Source organism: Notolabrus celidotus, chromosome 19 (assembly GCF_009762535.1).
Source record: "Notolabrus celidotus isolate fNotCel1 chromosome 19, fNotCel1.pri, whole genome shotgun sequence".
Lineage (NCBI taxonomy): Eukaryota > Metazoa > Chordata > Actinopteri > Labriformes > Labridae > Notolabrus > Notolabrus celidotus.
The window spans coordinates 8,207,905-8,229,766 of NC_048290.1; the positions used below are offsets into that span (position 1 = coordinate 8,207,905).

At 41.6% G+C, this 21,862-nt stretch overlaps 1 protein-coding gene and 1 long non-coding RNA gene across 2 annotated transcripts in view; one reads left to right on the top strand and one right to left on the bottom strand.

Annotated features, from left to right (window-relative positions):
- The window catches only part of LOC117831670, a 209,307-nt gene that overhangs the window by 148,332 nt on the left and 39,113 nt on the right, over nt 1-21,862 (bottom strand). The window contains exon 2 of the long non-coding RNA XR_004635043.1: nt 7,635-7,769. This is a non-coding gene — a long non-coding RNA (uncharacterized LOC117831670). The remainder of the gene's footprint in view (nt 1-7,634; nt 7,770-21,862) is intronic.
- The window catches only part of LOC117831669 (netrin-G2), an 89,337-nt gene that overhangs the window by 48,378 nt on the left and 19,097 nt on the right, over nt 1-21,862 (top strand). Inside the window, 2 exon segments of the mRNA XM_034710468.1 lie at nt 3,776-3,948; nt 7,314-7,343. Of these exon segments, the coding sequence (XP_034566359.1) occupies nt 3,776-3,948; nt 7,314-7,343 (203 nt within the window).

Here is a 21,862-nt window from a genome sequence, read left to right on the forward strand (position 1 = left end):
TTGATTCCACTTGTGAGATCAAGAAAGTATCTAGTACTGGACTTTTTCATCATGGGTTCTTTGTATTGAGTCTCCAGAAAGACACATTAGTTGGAGGCTGGATTAGGTTGCTCCTGTCTGGGATTGCACCTGAGCCTTGCTGCAGCTGTGTGCTTCACAACAACAAATATGTAAGTCCCTGGCCTGCAGTGTTCCAAAGATATGAAAGACACAGAAAAATACCTTATGATGTTTTAATAACATTTTTAACCAAAGGGGGAATGTGGGGTTATCTAGGAGGTGATTTGGATGATGCACATTCAAGGAGAAAACGGGGTGTTTGGCTAAATTTGCAAAACTGTTTGGACATGGCATGGCAGCAGAGAATGCATTAGAATTGGTTGACTTTGCGTTAACTGTTGTGATCAAACGATTTAGTTAATATCAAGGAGGCGATGGAGTTCCATCAAGGTATCCTCATGGATCCATTTCTGCTTTAACCTCAGGGTACATCAACTGCGCACATAATTGACAAGAGGGAGGCCATTTCCTCTCCAACGCTCCAGCCATTAGGCCCGTAAGACACACACACAGCACAGCGGCATACCTAGAAAAATCACTCTGTTCCTCAGTATTGATTTTAAACTACAACTTTTAGATCCTGCACTCAGTGGCGCTTCCACTTTTAAGATGAGGCGGATGAGATTTATCACAGACGACGCAGGAGATGAGAAGCGGTGATGTGTTCGGCGCTGTCAGTCACTCGGCGCAGGCATTAGTCACCGGGCCTCTGCTTCTCTGATCTGTTGTCTGTCATCGCAGTTCTCAGACACATGCATCACAATCTCACGGAGCAGAAAACCACACACACACGCACACACACACACACGCACACACATTCTTTATTTTCTCCATGAAAAAGAGATGTTCAATTTCCTTCCTGGCTAAGTGGACAGCTCGTGTCCTTCAGAAAAGCGTGCAGGAGACAAGGCCTTGTCGGTGGATGGATTCTCCCTGGCACGTCCTGTCAGCTGTTCCAGGTGATCAGAGAGGATTGTGGGTAATTTATAGGACTGAAGGCAACAGTGCGATATGGCGAGACACAACTCACCATGATCGACTGTCTCCCCACTTTTCCTGGAGATCTTCATATGTGTGTTTTAAGTTTCTGTCATTGTTAGTCATTATGTAAAGTAGTGCTAAAAAAAAAAGTGATGAGGAAGCGCAGATTAGTGTGAGGAAGGAAGATTGAAGTAGTCATGTCGCCAGAATACAGGGCCCATTCTTTGAATATTTGATGCAGACGGATAGCTGTTCACTCCAGTGGAACAAACTGGATTGGAGTCCAGGCGCTCATCTGGAAAAGGCTGTAATTTGAAGTCGTCGCTGCAGAATGTCCTTAAGATCCTCATTTTCTTCTGAGAAAATCTTCCACCTCTGGATCAGCCCACCTGGACCACAACCCTTTGCTGGGGCACGCACTACATTTAACACTCATACACACAAAGTCAGGCACTAAAACTTTACAAAAATGATTAGCTTGAAGAGGCAGGTACAGCAAAAAGAGTGGGGAAGAAGATTGGTCCTACAATATTCTACATTCAATTTTAAGTCCCCCTTGGCTTGATATATTCATGTTGTTGAATTTTTTTCCATCATGAAAAAAAAGTGACAAGAAGTTCTGAAGCAATTTCATTTCTGTTTAAATTAGATATTCCAGACAACCAGAAACTCCAAAAATATACGAACATTTTTTACTTTTAATTCGAATTAGGGAAGTCAAAAAGCAAATAAATTCCTTGATGTTTGAATGGAAATCTAAATACTGACTAAATAACTTGTCTAAAGATGAGAAAAAAACTCAGAAATCAATCAAAATTGAGCATGAAAAATCAACATGGCTATACAGGATATCACAGATGAATGGTAAATGATATCAGTGTGGAAACAGTTAGCAGAGCTGGCACCACTAGCCTTCAGTCCACATGCCTGTGCTGGTTACTCATTGCCCAAGTAGACTGGTTGTACTACAGATGTACAACTTTATCTCCATTTGCTAGATCAAACCAGGACCAAACCACGCTGCACTGTCATCTGCCATCTGTGCTTGTTTACATCTGGGTAGTAGAGCTTCATCGCGATATGGCAGCAGCCATCAACTGTAGCTACAGCCATGCTAGTAAGCGGTCGGCTGCGCTTTAGCTTAAACACAACATACACTACCAGTCAAAAGTTTGGACACACCTTCTCATTCATTGGTTTTTATTCATTCTAATTATTTTTCCACATTGTAGTTTAATACTGAAGACATCACAACTATGGAATAATGTGGATTACAACAGTAGTCAAATAGGGCTATCCATTGTGTACTAACCTTACCTCTGAACAACACAACTGATGGCCTCAAACACATTAAGAAGGCAAGTCATTCTACAAATGAACTCTTGACAAGGCTCATGTTAATTGGAAACCATTCCAGGAGACCACTTCATGAAGCAGACTAAGAGAATACCAAGAGAGTGCAAAGCTGTCATGAAGGAAAAAGGGGGCTACTTTACAGAATCTAAAATATAAAACATATTCTGGTTTGTTTAACACTTTTTTGTTAATTAAATAATTCCATATATGTTTCTTCATAGTTTTGATGTCTTTGGTATTAATCTACAGTGTTTCAAATAATTAGAATAAATACAAACCCTTGAATGAGAAGGTGTTTCCAAACTTTGGATTGGTAGTGTATGTCCGGCATTTTGGGACTACAACGATAAGAATATGAATTATCTGTTGAACTGACTGGTAATCCTAGCGCTCACTCGTGAGGGTGACAAAGTTTATTGGTTTGGTTGACTAGATGTGGGGTGTAATACAAGTTAATAAAACTCACTACCACAAGGTTGTGAAAAGTTCTCGACATGATTTTCCAGGACTCCTTAATTTAGCTTGTAAATCCAACAAACAGTCATGGTGAAGAAAAGCTGCAAAAGTGAAATTTCAACTGAATTTGTTCTGAGAATTTGGTGTTGGTGTTCTTGCTCAAATATCATAAATAGTTGCAGATTAAATAATCTGTCGAACGATTTCTCGCTCAGATTAAGAATCAAAGCTCAATATTAATACAATCCAGGCTTTTGACTGCAGGTAAATTTTGTGAAAACAGTTTGAAATGTTCTCATCACTTCAGTCAGTGAGTATGCAGACTGTATGACTGCTTGCTAGTGAAATGAAATGACACAGAATCAGATGGACTGGCAACTGTACAAACTGTGCTCGCAAACATCAAATAGAAACGGGCGCTGTAGCGTTGCCAAATTCTGTCTGTGAGAAAACAGAATTTAGGACCTGAGATTTACACATCACATAGAGAAGTTCACACAGTAACTGTGATATTGTCCTTTATAAATACTGTATGTCAGATCAGCCGTTTTGAAGTGGGTTTCAACTGCTATCTTTGCTTTTCCCAACATTTTACTGAGGAGAGCATCGGTGTATATACCCATATTTACACACAATTAATATAAATGCACAGGTACAAATAATGGTTACTTTAAATGTTAGGTTTCTCTTGCTTATATTGTATTTTGTACCTGTATACTTACATGTGTGTAAGACTTTGATCCTACAATCTTAACCTTGCTCCATCCAATACTGAAATTCACACACACAAATACAGTATTTTTTCTTTTGTGTAAAATTTCTCCCTCAGTGCCTCACATGATTAATGCAGCACTTGAAATCAATGTGTGATCTGACACCTGATGTCACCTCAACTAACCTTTGGCCTGTTCTATCTTTAAAGGTGTAAGTGTAACCTCCACGCCTCCCAGTGCCTGCTGCAGGAAGGGAACCTCCAGTGCCAGTGTGAACACAACACCACAGGCCAGGACTGCCAGCGCTGCAAGAAGGGCTTCAAGGCCAAGTCCTGGAAGGCTGGTTCCTACCTGCCCGTACCCAATGGAACCCCCAACACCTGTACGTACTAATTTTTCTGTCATTGCCATGCTTATCTAACCACCAATCTGACAAATACTTCAATACATTAACCCTTTTATGTGACTTATAGATTTACAGACTGGATGTTTGTGAGCTTGCTTTAGGTCTACTAGATGACCAATGTGTTAACATATTTAAATTTGTAACAATGAAATACTACAAACAAGGAATGAGTCCTGTGCAAAGTCCCATGAATTTCATGTTAGTAGAGGAGAATCCAAAATAAGCTAACAGTTAGCTTAGTTTGACAAACATATTTAAAATTAACTGTCTTCATTAAACTGAAAGCATAAAACGGTGAATTGTTGTTTTGCATAATAATTTTACTATGAATAAAACAACATATATGTCAAAATTGAATAAGTGGTGATTAGATTTACTTACAGTTCGATTATTTTAATAGACTTTTTAGGTGGACCTGGCTCCAGCTGTTTGACACTTTGTCAATCTAACTGGCTGCTTTCTATGCCTTAATCCATTTAGCTTTCTTTAAGAATAGAAAGTGTTACCACTACTCTCATGAAAAGTATTTCGTCTTGACGCTTAATCATCCATGTATCATTGGCATGATGTAAAATCTCAATAAATGAAAATTTAAGGTGCCACATATAGCAAGCTCTCTGGTTGCTCAATTCATCTTATTTACGTTAGATATGTGGGTCCTTTGGCCGAACAAAGCAGCAACTTCCAGTCTTTAGAAATGAAGCCAATGTGGAGGAACAAAAAAACTGCAGTTCCTTGAGGGTCCACTTAAGACTAGCTGTAAAAGCCAAAGAGGGTACATCAACACAGACGTTAAAATGTCCAATTCTACAGGACAAATAAACATGTAAAGCCTGAGGCAGAAAACACTTTGCGTCTGTAAAGCCTATTTTCCTTTTTGTACACACTATACAGGGTGCTTTTTTTCATAACTCATCCATACAGGAGATATTCAGGCTAAAAGTGTTGCATAATAAGACACAGTTAGCAGAGCTGCTAACTTGATCGACAGACAATGCATTGTAGCAGTTTGCCAGGCGGCTTCAGTCCCGCTTCTTTGCCTGAGTCGAGGTTGACTGAGAGTTAGGTTTAGACAGTAATTCCAACATGGCGACCACCCTCACTGAGATTCACAACTCCTATTTAAAATCCCACTGAGACTGTCCATGTTTTATACAAAGAGCCAAACTACCTTTGTTACCTTAGTGACTTGTGAGCTGTGGCTGCTAATCGTTTAGCATGGCTAATGCTAAGCTTTCTCTATGTATCGTAAGCTGAGAGTGCTCAAGCACAGTCTGCAGTGTACTGGTGTCCAGTGGCCTGTTAGCTGATGTCTACAGGTAGAGAGCTGAGAGTGGAAATACGTTGTAAATCCTACTTTTACAACCCTGCATGGACAGTAAACTGGCTCAATAACTGTTCTGTGGGAAATATGTTCCCCTGACTAGAAAAAACCTGGAAGATTAAGCCTCAGAAACAAGGTATTCCTCAACACCAATCAGATCTCTTTATACTCGTGTTTATCCCCTCATTTTAATCACATCCTTTCTGCTACAATCATCCAAGATTCTCCAGTGGCATCAATGCAATTCATTTCAATCTTTCTAATCACAGATGATGGATCAGGACATTTCCTCTTTGAAAATGAGTATGCGGACAGTTATTTAAATTACGTTCCCCAGCATACTTGATTGATGAACATTTAGGTTTTCTCTCGACTCTGAGTCCTGAATGAAAAACAGGATCAATGGAGCGAGTTGAAAAGAACGGAGTGGTTGAGAGAAAATGATGGAGAGTCTGAGCTCTCCGAGTTGTTGTCACCTCAGTGCAGAGAACAGATCAGAGCGCTGTAAAGACCGTGGGAGTGCGTGGGGGGAAATCCTCTTGGAGAGTGTAGCCCGCTACGGTAGCCAGCTCTGATAAAATAATAATCTAGGGCAGCCCCTCCCTGGTTTTCCTACTTTCACACAAACATAGACACAGAAAGGCACACACACCTTTACCTGCACACACTCTGCAGGGAATGGCTGAATTGTCAGCTCTTTTTATCAAGTCACATCTAATGGCACTGACACACACCTTCAGAGCCCATTACCACCCTTTTAAAGTCCTGGATCCCATTAGTTAACTTTAAAAATTAAAATGTTTGAAATGTGCTTGCTTGAAATGCTACACAACATGGCCATGGCTGATGAAACGGTTTGGTCCCAACTGGCTGCATTATGCATGCCGTGCTAAGCCTAGTAAAAAAACAATCTCTGAAATCATGGAGGACAGGAAAAAAAACTAAACTGATTTAAGTTTGGCAAAGTAACATAACTTAAATGATATGATGGAGCCTTCTGGCTGACAGGAGGGGTTTTAAGGAGTTACCAGGGGCTTGTACAGGGGTAGCCTTGGTAGTAGCAACCCAAAATCCTCATAATTTGAAACTATGTTTGGTCAGAGGAAGGCTTTAATACCTCATGTGTTATGGGATTGTAGCATCAGTGTTAATTTAGTGAATGAATGTATGATGATAAATGTTTGTCAATTACCTTTTTTCTATGATGAAGACGGGTTGATGACAAGCAGAAAATACATCATTGATAATAAAAACTATGACAAACTTGTGTTTGGCTTTTGTTAATGAGATGAGAGGAGACTAGTATCTCAGTGGTGTGATGTCAAACATGCAATATCCATATTTCACCAGTGTCCTACCTGTCCGTCAAGGGATAAGCAATGCATTCCTGAAACAGGCTGAGTAACTTCAGGGGCACAGTGTTCATTTTTCCACTTATCTGCCATAAGTGCACCACAGATACTATTTCTCACTGCCAAAGTCAAAGTCAAAATAAAGTGCAGCCATAGTGGCCACAGAAAGCACAAGTAGACACAAAGTAGATACTGTTGATATCACTTTTGATAACCCTTTTTGAATCGTTATAAAATGAAGCATGGAGGGTGTATTAATTGAGAAATCTTCTGTTGTACGACACTTTTATGTTAGCAGATAAAGTACATGTGATAAGCAGAGACAGAAATGGTAAATGACTCCTATTTGGACATGTGTGGGCACATACAAACTCCAGTCCACCCCTACATCTCCAGAACATTTCCAGGAGGGCCACCCTAGTCAGAAAAGGTCTGTGCACACCCCTCGGAGTAATAGGTTGAATTAGGGCAGATGTGTGAGGAGGTACAGATTTGGATATTAGCTCAGGACTTGTGAGGTGGTAAGCTGCTATTTTGCAAAACGACTCTTAAAATCTCTCTTGCCATCTGAGTCTGATAAATGAGGTAGAGTCAGGACTTTAGGCAATTTGTATGCATAAATAAACAAGTTCTCATCTCCTCTTCCTCTTCTTACTCTCTTTCAGGTACGATTGCTGGTTCACCCTCCGGTTCTAGTAAGTAATAACGCAAATCAAAGCAGGAGAGCTGCTATTTCTGTATCCCCCCCTCTCTCTTTTTGTTGCATTGTTTTTCAAATTTAAGTTTCAGCCCCATACCTTGCCTTCTGTATGTCTCCTAAACTCTCCCCTCTCTCTCCCCTGTGATGTTCAGCTGGCTCTCTAGTCAGTCATTTCTCTTTTTTTCCTGCATCTCCTCTGTCAGTGCTGCGGCTTGGGCCCTGTGTGCTTCATTATTAATAGGCCTCTCTGTCGCCATGTCCTTTCATCACAGCACATCACACTAACCTGCACAGGAGGAATTCTTCCACAGTTCTGCTGCCTCTCTTATTCACACTAAAGACAGCGCTGATGATGGATTGAAGAATTGGAGGGGGATGGGATGGGATGAGATGGGATGGGGTGGTTGAGCAAGGATGGGTGCTGTAGAAGAGAGAAAGAAAGAGATAGAGGAATGGGAGAGGAGGATGTTGGCATATGTTAGTGTGTTGTAATGCAGTGTGATTCTGGGTGAGGAGCTCGGGGAGGCAGGAATAAAAGGGAATTTGATTAGGGATTCTCTCTGTGGAGAGGCTCTCAGCCTGCGAGCTGTTAGACAGAAACGATCGGCAAAGTGGCAACATCAACCCTGACAGCACTGGGCTTTTCTCCACATGGCCGGACAGTAAAAAGGCTGCTGCATGGGTAGACTGAGCAATTGGACTGCACTGCAGAAGTCTGTCTCCTCTCACTACGAGATACAATTGTGTGCTTATTTGGAAAAATAACGGGAGGAAAAAATGAATCTCACAAATGAGCTGATAATCAGTTTAGAGGCACAGTTTCAGCTTCTCACAGATTCAGTGTCTGTGTGTTAACTCAAAATTTTGCTCATTAGCAGCAATATCATACCAAGCTAATACCTTTACTTTTCCTGAAGCTGAAGATGAAACAGAGGACGCTGACACTGAAGTTGAAAACGAAGGCGAGGCTGAGGATGAAGATGAAGGGGGGGCTGAGGGTGAAACTGAGGGTGAAGATGAAGGTGAGGGTGATCCTGAAGGTGAAGGAGAGGGCGCCACAACCACCACAGAGGCTGAATGGTACCCTGCTTTCACCCAGGAGCCCGTTGGAGCCACTCAGGAAGGTGTGAAAAAGTAGATTAGCCATAGCTAGAAGTAGAGAGTCACATAGTGGATTTAGTCATGTACAATATTGAGATGTGCTGCTTTGAGTCCAATATCTAGTTATTGCTTTAAGTTATCATTTAAAAATACTACATTAATTGTTTTGTTTCCAGTTGAAAGAATGACCCACAGCTGGTGGTGTTGCAGGATATTCTCCAACAAGTCAGGCTTGATAGTCTGAGGCTCGTTTATGGATACAAAACACTGCTTTTATTTCAAGGCCTGATACTGGTCTGATACCAAACCCTTTAATAGTGGTAAATCATGAAGCGAAAGTAAGCAGCATGCTTAATTAAAGCTCATGTAAGGAACTTACTTTTTTGTTGATTTTGACATCCCCTGTGGACTACATGTTACATACTTCCTGATCTTGTCCTTGCATATTTTTTCTGATATAGAAATCTCACGATGGTGACATGTACCACTCACTGTGAAAATCAGATGTGGAAAAAGTCACTTCTGCGTCCTGTACATTGACTCATCTGACACCTCACAGTGGTCAATGGCATTAATATCTACACTACAGTAATAGTCAATTTTGTCATTTTTGGTCTTGCTTGCTCTTGTAAGTCATAAAGAGACATCAATGTTAATTCCAATGTTTCATAACCAGTCGAAACTGTACTTTAAGCTGAGTATAAAGACAGGAAATCATGTGCTAAAGACAAAAAGAGAGGTTAGCTATTTACAATTAGATTTTTTCCTTGCAGATGTTTGCACCTACCCTCCAAATCCAATGACTTTCTATAAAGTGCTTCAAATATGATCAAAAACTGATTAAGATAGCTGCCATTAATAGAAAACATAAAACAGATGCCGATGCTGTGCTAATGCTGACAGATTAATTTCATCTTTAAAAGTTCCTCAGGTTTTGTGATTGAGCTAAAGTCACAAGAGTCTTTCATTTGTATGGAACAAGTTCTCCTGTGTATTTCTACGATGTGGTTTTAATGTTTTAGTTGTGTAGTATGTGATAACCTCTTCAAGCAAAGGGTAAAAGTAAGTAAAGTCAAACACTAGCAGCGTGTGGAGTCTTCTGACAGAGCAGCGTGTGTGGTGTGTGCGTGCTGATGTGCTTACAGACGCTGAAAAGCAATGTGTTTGCATCTGTGTATATTTCATTTATAATTCATCCAGTAACTTGCAGCGGACTTGAGACGTACATCGCCTGTTCCCTGTCCATATGAGTCTCCTACGTCAGTGTCGGATGGGGGTTGTCCCCTGTTGAGTGTTAGGGCGTCAAACTGTACGGACATTCAGACTTTATTTGTTCTGACAGACTGATTTTAAGCAACCCAGGATGAACGCAAACACAGTCTGTCAGCCGCTTGAATGTACAGTCAAGTGGACCTGAAAACCCCTGGCTCGCCCTCATGCTAAATTTAAACCTGCCATCTTGGTAGGCAGTGGACCTCTCATGTTCCAACAGAAAAGCACTTAGGATGTGGGCGGAGCTGGGATTTCAGCTCTGCTGTGATGTCGACAGACTTTTTTTTTTTTCTCTTTTTGTCTGAAGGAAATCCATTAAGAGCGTTTGTTGAACAGCACAGCACTTTTGTTGTTGGGCTGACATCAGTAGGGAACTCAAATAAGTCAATGATTAGCTGTGATTTAGAAGGGGCTGACAGAAGCTTTAACACAGAGCCTGTGTAAGCTTTTTTAATTCTACCGTGAAGGACACAACATCACAGCACATCTCATGTAGACGTGCTTGTTATTACTGAAAAACACAAAGTTATTATTCACATGCAAACAGGGCTGCTGCGAGTGATTTATTCATTAACATACAGATTCTTTCTTACTTTACTTATTATTATGCAGTGGGAAAAAAAATCCACACGAAAAAAAAATGGTGTCATAATTGTTTGGCGACTTCCAAACTTTTAAATTAGCTTACATAGAGGACAAACACATTTTAGGATGTAAAAAATTACATTACTCAGGCTGTATGGAGATATTCCTTTGGCCATCTTTGTGTGAAAACCATAGACTGTTTATAAGAAGCAAACATAACTGTTTCTGTTTTTAGCTAAGCCAATGTGAAAGTGCCTTTAAAAGTGCATGCCTGATAATAACCAGCAGGGGGCGACGATTTATATTACAACTGTTCAGTTATCTGTTGGACAGCATGAAATATACTTTTCAATGTTTCATTCAACTTATAGTAAAATACATAAAGCAGAGTGTGATCAGGATTAATGTGGTTGATAAGTCATTACAACAAAAACCTGTGCTAGGATGGAGATGCATTCTTTAACTCCATATTAATATGGACAGTGAACCTTAGTTTCCCCTGAATGTGAGAAGTGAAGACAGAATACTGCCTTGGTGGGCTCATACACATCCCCCTGATTGGACTAGAGGAAATCTTGCTGGTGGAGTTGCAGGACTGACGTTGCACCCCCTCTACTAACCAAATCACACATTTAACTGACCGATAAAAAGAAAAGCCTGAATAAACCACAGCAGAACAGATTCTTGTGTTGTTTTAAAGTAGACTCCCACAGTTATGGAAAGTTCTCTGACTCTTGTGTTAATGTTTGTTATATTTTCTCTCACTATTCCTACTAAACTGACATTTGCAATGGGCAGGCCGCCAATGTATGTTTTCAGCCTCCAGAGTATAATTGCTGACCTTCTTTACATTTGTCTTTCTTTATATCCATAAAAGATCCCCATCTGCAATCAATTAACCACTGTAGACAATCACTCGCCACTTTCTGCCTTTTGCATCTGAAAACCTGCAGCCTGATCAGAGAGAGAGAGAGCGGTCCAGCAGTGCGACCCTCCTGTTTATGATGAAGTGAAACGTCTCATGTTAAATATGAACCTTCTCATAGCGCTGTTTGAAAGAACAGCCGACTCTTGCCAAGTATTACAAACTTTCAATCACTGTGTGAAACACACGTGAATCCCAACATAATATCAAGTGAAACATTTTGAAGTGTGAGTTGTGCTACGGGGCGTCTTAATAAAATGTTTTGCTGATGAATATTAGTTATACAACAGATGATTAGAGGTGAGAAAAAATGTCAGGAGGTGGGGTGGGACACACTGCTGTGTGCGTAAAGAGAGGAAAGCTGCAGGTGTGAGTGTGTGCATTCAAGTGTTTTATTACCCAGCTCTCTTACTGATCTTCCGGCTGTGTAAGATGCTTGATTCTGATTGGTCAAAACCAAGCTCAAACTATGAAGCCCATGCGGAAGTGTTATAAACTGCAATTCATCGAGAATCTGCTTGAGGCTGGCTGCAGAAACACCGGAAACCCCATACACACCAATTAAAAAAAAGACGATCTTTGCAGCATTAATAAACATGTTTACAGCCATGGTTCAAAAAACTGCTTGACTCTACGTAGCTAATTTCTCTATAGGCACACACTGTACGGGGGGTGTTTTTTTTTCTAACGTGACGGTTCAGAACATATTAAGATTACAAGTTTTTGCCCAAATAAGGACATGACTGACTTGACTCCCGGTTGGGAACACATAGCTGTTGGCTAGGAGGCTCAAACTCCGCCTCCTTATGTCACACTATGCCTGGTTGAGTTCCACATTCCCAATATGGCTGCCGCCATCGATTGGCTTCAAAACAGCGTTCAGGAACAGATGGGAGACATCACGGATACTAAGTTCATTATTTACACAGTCTATGGTCAAAACCCCTTGACAAACCCTTGACAATGGTTATTAACTTTCAATCACGTCATGTCAAATCAATCCACTGAAAAGAGTTCCAGCACATTTGGCACCACCTGCTGTAAGGTTAGGTAAAACCGTTTCCGTTAGCATCAAAACAATGTAGCTAAAACATTAGTTTCAGTCATATTGGATCCTGTCCAGCAACTCCCAACCCTCTGGGTGTAGTCTCACTCTGTCTGGATTCTATTTCCCATAACTACCTGCAAACCATACATTAAACCTTACTTAACACACATTTAAACTGACCTGATAAATAAAATGTAGATGATATAACTAATATAAATATGATTTTGTATTTCAGTTATACAAATCCCAGTCTACACATCTCACAGTGGCCACACTCATTACATAGAAACTGTCTATGCCAAAAAAAAATGTAATAATATGATTATTAAAAGTGTTAACTGTCTGTCTGTAACAAACTGTATCCTTTCTGAACAAATATACAACTTTGATTTAAAATGTAAAATTTACTTTACAATAATAAATGAACAAATGATAAAAAGTTAGTTTGTTGTACTCTGGGGAAACTAGAAACAAAGATCATATCATACCGGCCTTTTTTTTTATCTCAGGTTCAGAGAGGTGTACGTGGCTTGAACCTGACCCTTATGTGAAAAAGCCCTTGTTATCTGTGTGTGTGAGAGAGTGTGTGTGTGTGAGTGTGTGTAGAGTTATGGTGGGCATACGGTGCAGTTCTGTGAAACCCATAAATCATCCTCACCCCCTCCTCTTCCTCCCGGGGATCTGAGGTCTTAGGTTCCATTCTCACACAGCAGTCGCCACAACTGTTTGTACATCCACACACACAACCTCACACACACGAGGGCCTGTGATGTTAATAACTAGATCACATTGCAACATTTGTTAACCATAAATTATATAATCTGCAATCTTAGTTTTTTCTTTAAGCTGCTTCCAAAGGTGCATTCAAAGCGCTTATGTTATCTGATAGTATTACAAATGATAATATGAGTAGTGAAAATGTTGTTGTGGCCTCTGAACTGTGAGGTTAAGTGTTTGAGCTGCCTGGGATTTTATTGGTCAATTTTTCATCTGCAGAAACATCGGTTACATAAATCATATTTGCGGTATTATTAGTTTTCCAGGAATCTAGAAAATGCTAATCCAAGCTTAGGTATGTATTGTGGGATTTCTCCACAAAGATTTATGGTAAGATTTGAAGCGTGTGCAGCTGAAGCTTGTGTATCCCCGCCAACATTACAACCAACTTACAGCCTGGACAGCATGTCATAGTAGTTGCGCCCTTTGTCATGTCCCTGCCCCAGTTAAACAACTGAGCATGCTCAGATGAGGATTAGCAAACCTATTGGCAAGGGAGTCTGATCCGAGGAGGCTGCAGCTCATTGGTCTGCTTGACAGATGGGCGTTTTGCGAAGGGGGGGAAGAGGGAGGGGGAGGTCAGCAAAACCAAATCCTAAAACCTAGTCATACATCTACCAGGCAGCTACCATGACCCTGTGTGACCCTACTTCATCTCTGCATTCAGAAGCAGATCCCAGAGCTGCAAAAGACCCAGAATACAGATACAGTACATGCAGACACGCACACACACACGCGCAGTAGTTGGTTAATTTGCACGCTGCAGATGTATTACATTAGATTAACCACAATCACATCTGTGCACAATCCTCTCTCCTGTCCATTCAAATCCCTGCATTTCCATAAAAACTGAACTTGGACTGGATCATGCCTGGAAAATCATGTGACATATTAATGACATCCATGCTGTTACTTTACTGCCGCCATTAGCAGTTCTGGCAAAATGTTAACTGGTCCTGAATCTCAATGCTGCCATTAGTGTTGAGCTAAATCAATGTCCAGCACTGCGGTAATAAATGAAGGGAATGCTAAGACTGACAGGTGGCATTAGCCATCATTGTTATCATTTCTCTGGCTGTATTAATGCAACTCACAAATGATCTCATTATATGCAAATAGAAGAACACCTACAAATGTGTTGGAGCAGGGAGCACACATGAGTCTAACTCTGGAGGCTGAGAGAAGTGTGTGTGTGCCAGAGAGCGTGTCATGTGACGGTCCTTCTGCACAGGGAGACGGGCACATGTCACACGATTATGTAACTGATCAGATTAGACTGTTGATGCATTGTATGTGAGAGTGATGGCGCTGTAGCATGCCTGAGAATGACTATGATACCTTGCCCCTACCTCTTTGTACCTTTCATTTTCACATACAGAGTCCGTTGCCTCCAGCAGCCCTGTATCAGAGGCTGGAAACTCACTTTTCAGCCCTCTACACCCTCGGTATTTTGATCTCAGTGAAGGTAGGCCCTGGCACAATAGTTGGAATGAGTAATTAAGTCATGACTGCGGTGTGTTTATACTAAAATAGTAGAGTTTGATAGTCAAAAGTTATGTAAACTCCTGCTTTTATTCATAATGTAGAGCTTACAAAAACCCCAGGACCCCAATTCCCCCGCTAGCATGAGATTAAAGCCTGCCAGATCCCTCTTTCCTGAGCTTGGTTGATGCTTTCTCCATGTCTGCTTTCCAACTGTCGACTCTCATAAAAACATTACTCCAGAGGTGGACGACTCTCTCTACTTTAGGGAACAGATGGTTTTGAACTGAATTTGCATGAAGTCGTTTGGATGTGGAGGGAGTTTTATGACACGCAATTCGAGACAAGAAGTGTTACAAGGCAGCTTTGATGTACTTGTTCTTGCTCAAATCAAATGTTTGAAGTTACATTTGTGAATCAAGGACCAAAGATGTCTGCTACCTGTAGTGACTGGGAATCTTACAACCAATTGTTATCCAATCAGCAAACATAGTGAACGTTCTGCTCTATTGGCTTGGCTAAGGTGCAACATGGAAAAAAATGTTAACATGCACCATAATGATTCACAGTGTGTATAAAGCAAACCTCTGTTTTTGGCCTTGCTGCAAGGGAAGCATTTTCTAAATAAGCATGTTGGGTTCATCAGGATGAATCAGTTTAAAGAAGTTCGTCAGACTTGTCTACGGCCCATTCATACTATAGGTATCCATTAGTTCCCAGTCCGACCCATGCAACAACTAAACGCACTTGATGCTAGCCTAAATCCATCTGAGGCATGGTTTTGTAGCAACCACGGCTCAGAGGCTGCTTGTAGGAAATACCAGCTGCAACACTAACAAAAGCATTAGCTGTATTGAACAAGCTGCAGTGATTCAGATTCAAAGAATGTAAAACTTGTATGAGCTTCATGAGGGTGTTACCAATTTGGACGCAACTACCTTTTTATGTAAATTCCACAAATTTGCACCAAAGTTAAATTTAGTGAAGTGATTTGAAACGTTCAATACTTTTCTTTTCACGCCATATAGACCAATAGACTTTCTAAAGCAGGGGCTCGCAAACTTTTCAGCTCACGACTCCCAAAATATTGGTGCCAAAGACTCACGGTCCCCACTGTCCCTCAAAGTGATTTAATGTGGCTTCATTTAGCTGGTCTGCAGAAAATTAGCCTACCTAGATGAGCATGTGGCTGTGTTTCCTGTGCTGTTATGAATTACCCTACTGCTACTGATGCTTTTGATAATTCACTGTTCACTAACTCAAAACTTAGGAGTCATCTGGCCACAAAGAAAGGCAGAAAACTCATTAAATTTTCTATTTTCAAGGTTTTATTTCAAGGTTATCTACTTTTTTTTTCATATTATTTACTGTAATGGGTAAAATGTACTATTTTTAGATAACATAAAAAAAAAAAACACATTCTGGAAGACATCTCACGACCCCCCATTTGTGTCTTGCAACCCCCCAGGGGGTCCCGACCCACAATTTGGGAACCCCTGTTCTAAAGCATACGATCACAACCAACAATGGGCTACCTCTTTCAGCTCTGTGGTCCCCAAACATCGTACATGGAAGCTGCTTGGCCTGTTTAATGCTGGTAACCAGCAGTTCAGGTTAGAGGACAAGGTGTAATTGCTGATAACTGACTGAAAAAGGCATCAAATAAGCTGACCAATCATAGTACCAATAACTACAGTTTTTCGATACCCATCCCTGCTGTTCAGCATTCTTTTTGTAGGTCATAATTGATTCAGTGCTGACATGAGACAGATTCCCATTGATTCATTTCACCTCTCAAATCTCAAGATGACAAATTGAGTGTCTGCAAGCACATATGCACACATCGGCACACAACAATGCAAGTGTAAACCAGAGCAGTACACTCTGACAAACAGTGTGTGACTTTATTTTACAACCATATTAACAATAGTCACACCTTTAACAGTCACTGTAGAAAATGAAAACACAATCCTCCAGCACTGAAAGGGTTTTGGAACACATTTGGAGTTTAGCCGATCTCAGCAGTGTGAAATCACACTTTCATTGTGCATTCTCACTTCTATGTGTATCAGTGTGCACGCTCCAAAGTGTCTATGTGAGCTAGACAGTCTTTGTATAAACAATCTGAGGCAGCATCTCCTATGCTAATGTCTATGCCTGCTAGTTCCTCATTGCATTTACATTCTCCTTCCTCATGCCACTGATGCAACAGACAGCAGAGCTTCACCAGCAGAAACCAGCCGATACACAAAGCCCAACCCCACTGACAGACAATGTGCTGCCAACAGACCCTGTCTTAGCCTTGACACTTTGAAATCTGTTTCTATTCCAGTTTCAATTTGAGTTTTTCACATATAATATTGGTTTTGGATATGTCTCTATGATTATATGTTTAAATGTCAAGATTTGGGCTAGTTTGTCATCAGAAATGCTGTCTTATGATGTGGTGGATGGACACAATTTAATACTTCAGTCCAGAAATCTTTAAATTATCTTGAAAGACAACTTTTCAGTATCTCTATCAGACAGAGAGATATCTATCTGCTACTAAAAAATGTTAAATCTTTTTTCACGTCTGCCTTTGATAAGTCTTTGACTGATGCTTTGCTACTAATTTAACTTCCTTGATTTTCCTATGCACACCTGCTATGAGCTGCATCCACATTTCGGCCAATAAGTATTTAATTATCACATCATGTAAATCTGTGAAAAATCATAGAGCCTTTAGTACTCATGTTACGGCACGTACTCTCCCTCCTTCAGTCTTCTATCCATCAGAGGAGCTTGAGACACCAGAGGAGTTCACACCCTCTGAAACAATCTCAGATCCTCCACATCTCTCTTTTCCGGTCCCAGAGGAGCCCACACATCGCTCAGATCATCATCATCGCCATTCGATTGCAATAGAGTCCATCCTACATCCCTTACATCCGGGTCATCGTCACTCAAGTCTGTCTGAATCTGTGAGAGAAAACTCAGAGCCAAGGGAAAGTGGGAGAGGAGGTAAGGCACGAGCATAGCGCTAGACATCAGTAGACGATGCTAGAAAATAGTTTGCCTCGTTTATAGATAGTAGATCATTCACATTGGTTTCATCCATTGGTTTTTACTGTGGGGAATTGACAATTTTCAGGAGTTGAAAGTCACTAACAATCTTTTTTTGCTCTGCATCGTATCACTTGCTGTAAAAGCTTATTGGATTTAGATAGTGGCAGTGGAATCTAGTTAACATGAGGCAGTTTTAAGTGGGAAGAGAGTGGAAGAGAAGGACCGGCAGGGGAAAGTTTAAAAGACTGGGTTCATTTGACATTGTCTTTGCATCATTCAGAGGCTCTGAGAGGATTGTGGAACATCAGCAGTGGGATCAGAGTGACGTAAAGACTGGATAACAAGAGAGAAGGAATTAGGACTAAAGCTGGGCTCAAACTACAGGAAGTTTGGACTGATTATACCCACTTCCCCTCCAGGGTATTAGTGGGAGAAATTTGGTTGGGGTCTTTATCAGAACCAGCGTTTTGGACCAGATGGGGGTTACAGATCCAGCCTTAAACCACCAAAACAGCTGACAGGCTCACAGAACAACCCGGGTTGCCTACTTCTTCCCAAATATGTTCAGAATTTCAAAGTCTTCTGCTCACTGTGGAGCATTACTACAGCAGGTTGGACTCAGTCCCAGTTTTGTTGGCATCACCTTCTCGTGAAGATCACAAAGATGTAGGTTTGCAACCTCCATCGCATGAGAGAATCTTAATATCCTCTCAGGGAGCATTAGAGAGAAGTATATCTATGAAGATACCTATGACGTTTCTGCTTATGCATGTCATCAATCCCTCAATCTAAAAGTCGTCTTAGTGCAGCCTAGGACCAAAAAAGTGACGTGTCTTCTTCTAGTAAGTGCAGAAAGTGTGGGAACTCTAAATGCTCTGGCCGCCTGCGTCTGATGTCGGGGCAGTTCGGGGCTGATCTGATTGAGAGTAATGCCAAGAACTTCTAAAATCACTCCTGCCCCCAAGGCAGCAAGGGTTACTGAGATTAAATGCGTTTATGCTCGCTGCTGTGCTACATCAGCCTTTGAAACAACTGTGAGTCAGAATGCTGCTTTCCCACAAGAGAGTTTTCTTTCTTTTTTTTTCAATCCAGTCTGTTTGCAGCTGTGACAGATGTGTGAAGGAGTGGATATAGTAGGGCCATGAGTCGGACATGAGTAGCGATAAACAGGGGTAACTTTGATGAGATGTAACGCTGGCTCGACGCCAGTTGTGTGAAATGGTCCAGGGTGCTGTGAGAACAGCTGCTGGCGCCCTGTCTCACTGGAGCCCGAGGGAGTGGGAGGGATGAAGGGGAGTGAGTGGGTGGGAGGGAGGTTGCCTGAAGGGGGACGCTCCACAGGGGAGCAGGATGCTTGCAGGATGCCCCTCTCTGAAGAAGAAACACAACTAGAGACGTACATCGTCGACACGAAAACACCTCGAGGGGAAACACAGATGGAAGTGTGCAGGCGTGTACTCCACTGCGGTCCGGTGATCATTAGTCCCCCAATGACGTGCACAGGGTGGTCACTTCATGTGATTGGTTATCAGGAGGTTTTAGTCTTAATCATCACATTGGTGTTTTGAGTTATTGAGTTGCCTGCGTTGCTGTGAATGGATAGGTAAAAAAGGGGAAGGACAAACAATCTATAAAGTGAACTAGTTTCACATCTCTCTTCATTTGTGCTCACTCTAGCCCTTAAAACATGGAGCAAAGGATGCTGGGAGTGGCACAAAGCCCTCTGGGAAAGCGGAACATACAGAGGAAAAAGAGAAATAAAAGGGGAATTTTGAGCAAGAGGCAATTAAAAATGCAGTAAAAGCTGGGTTGCGTTGGCTAAGTTTTCTCTGGTACCTAATTTGATTCAAACGGTTTTCTGTGTGTGTGTGTGTGTGTGTGTGTGTGTGTGTGTGTGTGTGTGTGTGTGTGTGTGTGTGTGTATGTGTGTGTGTAGCATCAGAGAGGACATTAAATCTAAACATAAGGAAGAGCACACATTACAAGATGTTACTAGTGTATAGCATCTGATGAATATTCATATGTTGGGTAAATCCTAAAACAGAAATAGGAGCATCAGAGTATCATCTTTTGCCAGAACAAAGAAAAAAGCACAACCAGCAAGTTAGAACAAGTGCCAGTCAGAAAATTTCATGACATTCAGATAAAAGGAAGTGCATGTCATTTTTTTCACACCCAGCCTAAAAGTGTAGTGATGAAGGAGTTTCTCAAGCCTCTCTGACTTTCACAGCTTTTTTTTCCCAAGCCCAGGGCTGAGGCCCCTGCAGGGGCAATCCACTATCTGACAGAGAGAGAAAGAAAGAGAAGACGGAAAACAAGGTCTCAGAGGAACACTGGGAGGGAGACTAGGGCAGATATCAGTAATCTTTACCCGCTGCAGGATCAGCCTAATTATAAAGTTCTTACTTGTCAGGTTACTCAGACAAAAAGAAGCATGTAGTGCCTCACATGATGAGGATTGTGGTGTTTCAGGCTTTCATCATTTGGAGGAATACATACAAGAGAAATATGGCCACAAAACATCACAATAGCAACACTGGCAGGAGGAAGGAGAAGAGAAGGAAAGAATAGCAGCATTTTTTTTTTTTCCATATGTAACACTTTCAGTTCAGCTTATTTACTCATCAGTTACCGGCAGCAATCTACCAGTTCCTGGCTAAAGCCCCGTTTCCATCAAGCGGTTCAGTTCGGTTCGTCTCGGTACGGCACGCATTTTGTGGCATTTCCATTGAATAAAACCGGGACAGGTCCCCAAATTACCGAGCCGTACCGTCCCACTTTTTGGTACCCTTCTGTTGGGGTGCCAGACATACTGATCCGACCCCATAAGGTGGAGCTAGAAACACTGCAGTCCATTGATTGGTCGAAAGAATCATCACTTCCCGTGCAACAGCAATAATAAAGAACAACACATAACCCCGGCATGTTTAAATCTCCGGTGGGCTTCGGGAAGATCACTTTTTTTGTTTGGAAAATGGCATCAAGAAACAGCGTTCCATGGTCGACCGTGGAGGTGCAGTCTTTCTTTGTTGCATTTATTAGCGGAGTACACTGTCGTGCCGCCATGACGTCAAGCTATTACATAGCTGACGCGGCTATCCGCTTTTGGCTTACACGCCGCCCACGAAGTAGGGCACGGTTGGCTGTGGAAACGCAAACATTATCAGGCGTTACCGATCCGACCCGTACCAAAATGTACTGATCCATACCAGACCGCTTGGTGGAAACGAGCCATAATATTACTCTTAGCGAGCCGACATTACAGTCAGCTACCATTATTGTTGCCTAGCTTAAGTAACATTAAGATAGCTAATCCTTCTGTGGCCTGTTGCACCAGCACTGTGAATGTTGTCTTGAGTTGCAGAGTCCACATTAAACCATACATAGAAACTGGTTAGTTTGTAACTTAAATTGTGTCATAGTTTGGTTGCACCCAAGCGGCAACCTCCGGTCTAAAAATATGAGTCCAATGCGGAAGTGTTAGAAGCTGCAGTTCATCGAGGATCCGCTTGAGGCTGGCTCCGGAAGTACCGGAAGTCACATACACATGAATGGGGAAAAGACGATCTTTGCAGCATTAATAAACATGTTTACAGCCTGGTACAAAAGATGAGTGTAGTCTGAATAGCTCATTTCTCGACGTCCTCTCACTGTGAGGGGGGTGAATTTTTTTCTAATTCGGCAATTTCGAAGATATTGAGATTACCAGTCTTCCAATGAGAGGCACAGCTGCCTGTGGGAACACTGCAGCTGTTGGCTAGGAGGCTCAAAGCCCGCCTCTTTACGTCACACTGGCTCGACAGAAGCAATATGGCTGCCGCAGCCGATTGATCTCAAAACAGCTCTTCAGAAACAGATGGGTGACGTCACGGATACTACGTCCATATTTTTTACAGTCTATGGTTGCACCCTGTGTACATAAGTTTCATCTTAACAGTTAGAGTGTAACGTCCAAACCAACCAAAACTGACTGGGGATGGGGGTCAATCATGTTTTGGAATGGTACAGGGCAAATGGTCCGAGTGTGAGTGTGCCCCAAAACTCTGTTAGTTCTTGATACATGTGCTGCTTACCACTGGGATTAAGATATACTAAACCCCCCTTAAGTTACCCAATAGTCAAGCAGCAGTGGAAAGATGGTGACTTGTCAATTCCCCAATTTATTGTGAAAACCTGGATACAGCAGTGAACTATAAGAGCTTTGTTTGCTTGTGTGCTGCCATGTGTGAATGTTGGTCTTAGATATACAGTGGTTTAGTTTTATGCATAAAAAAAG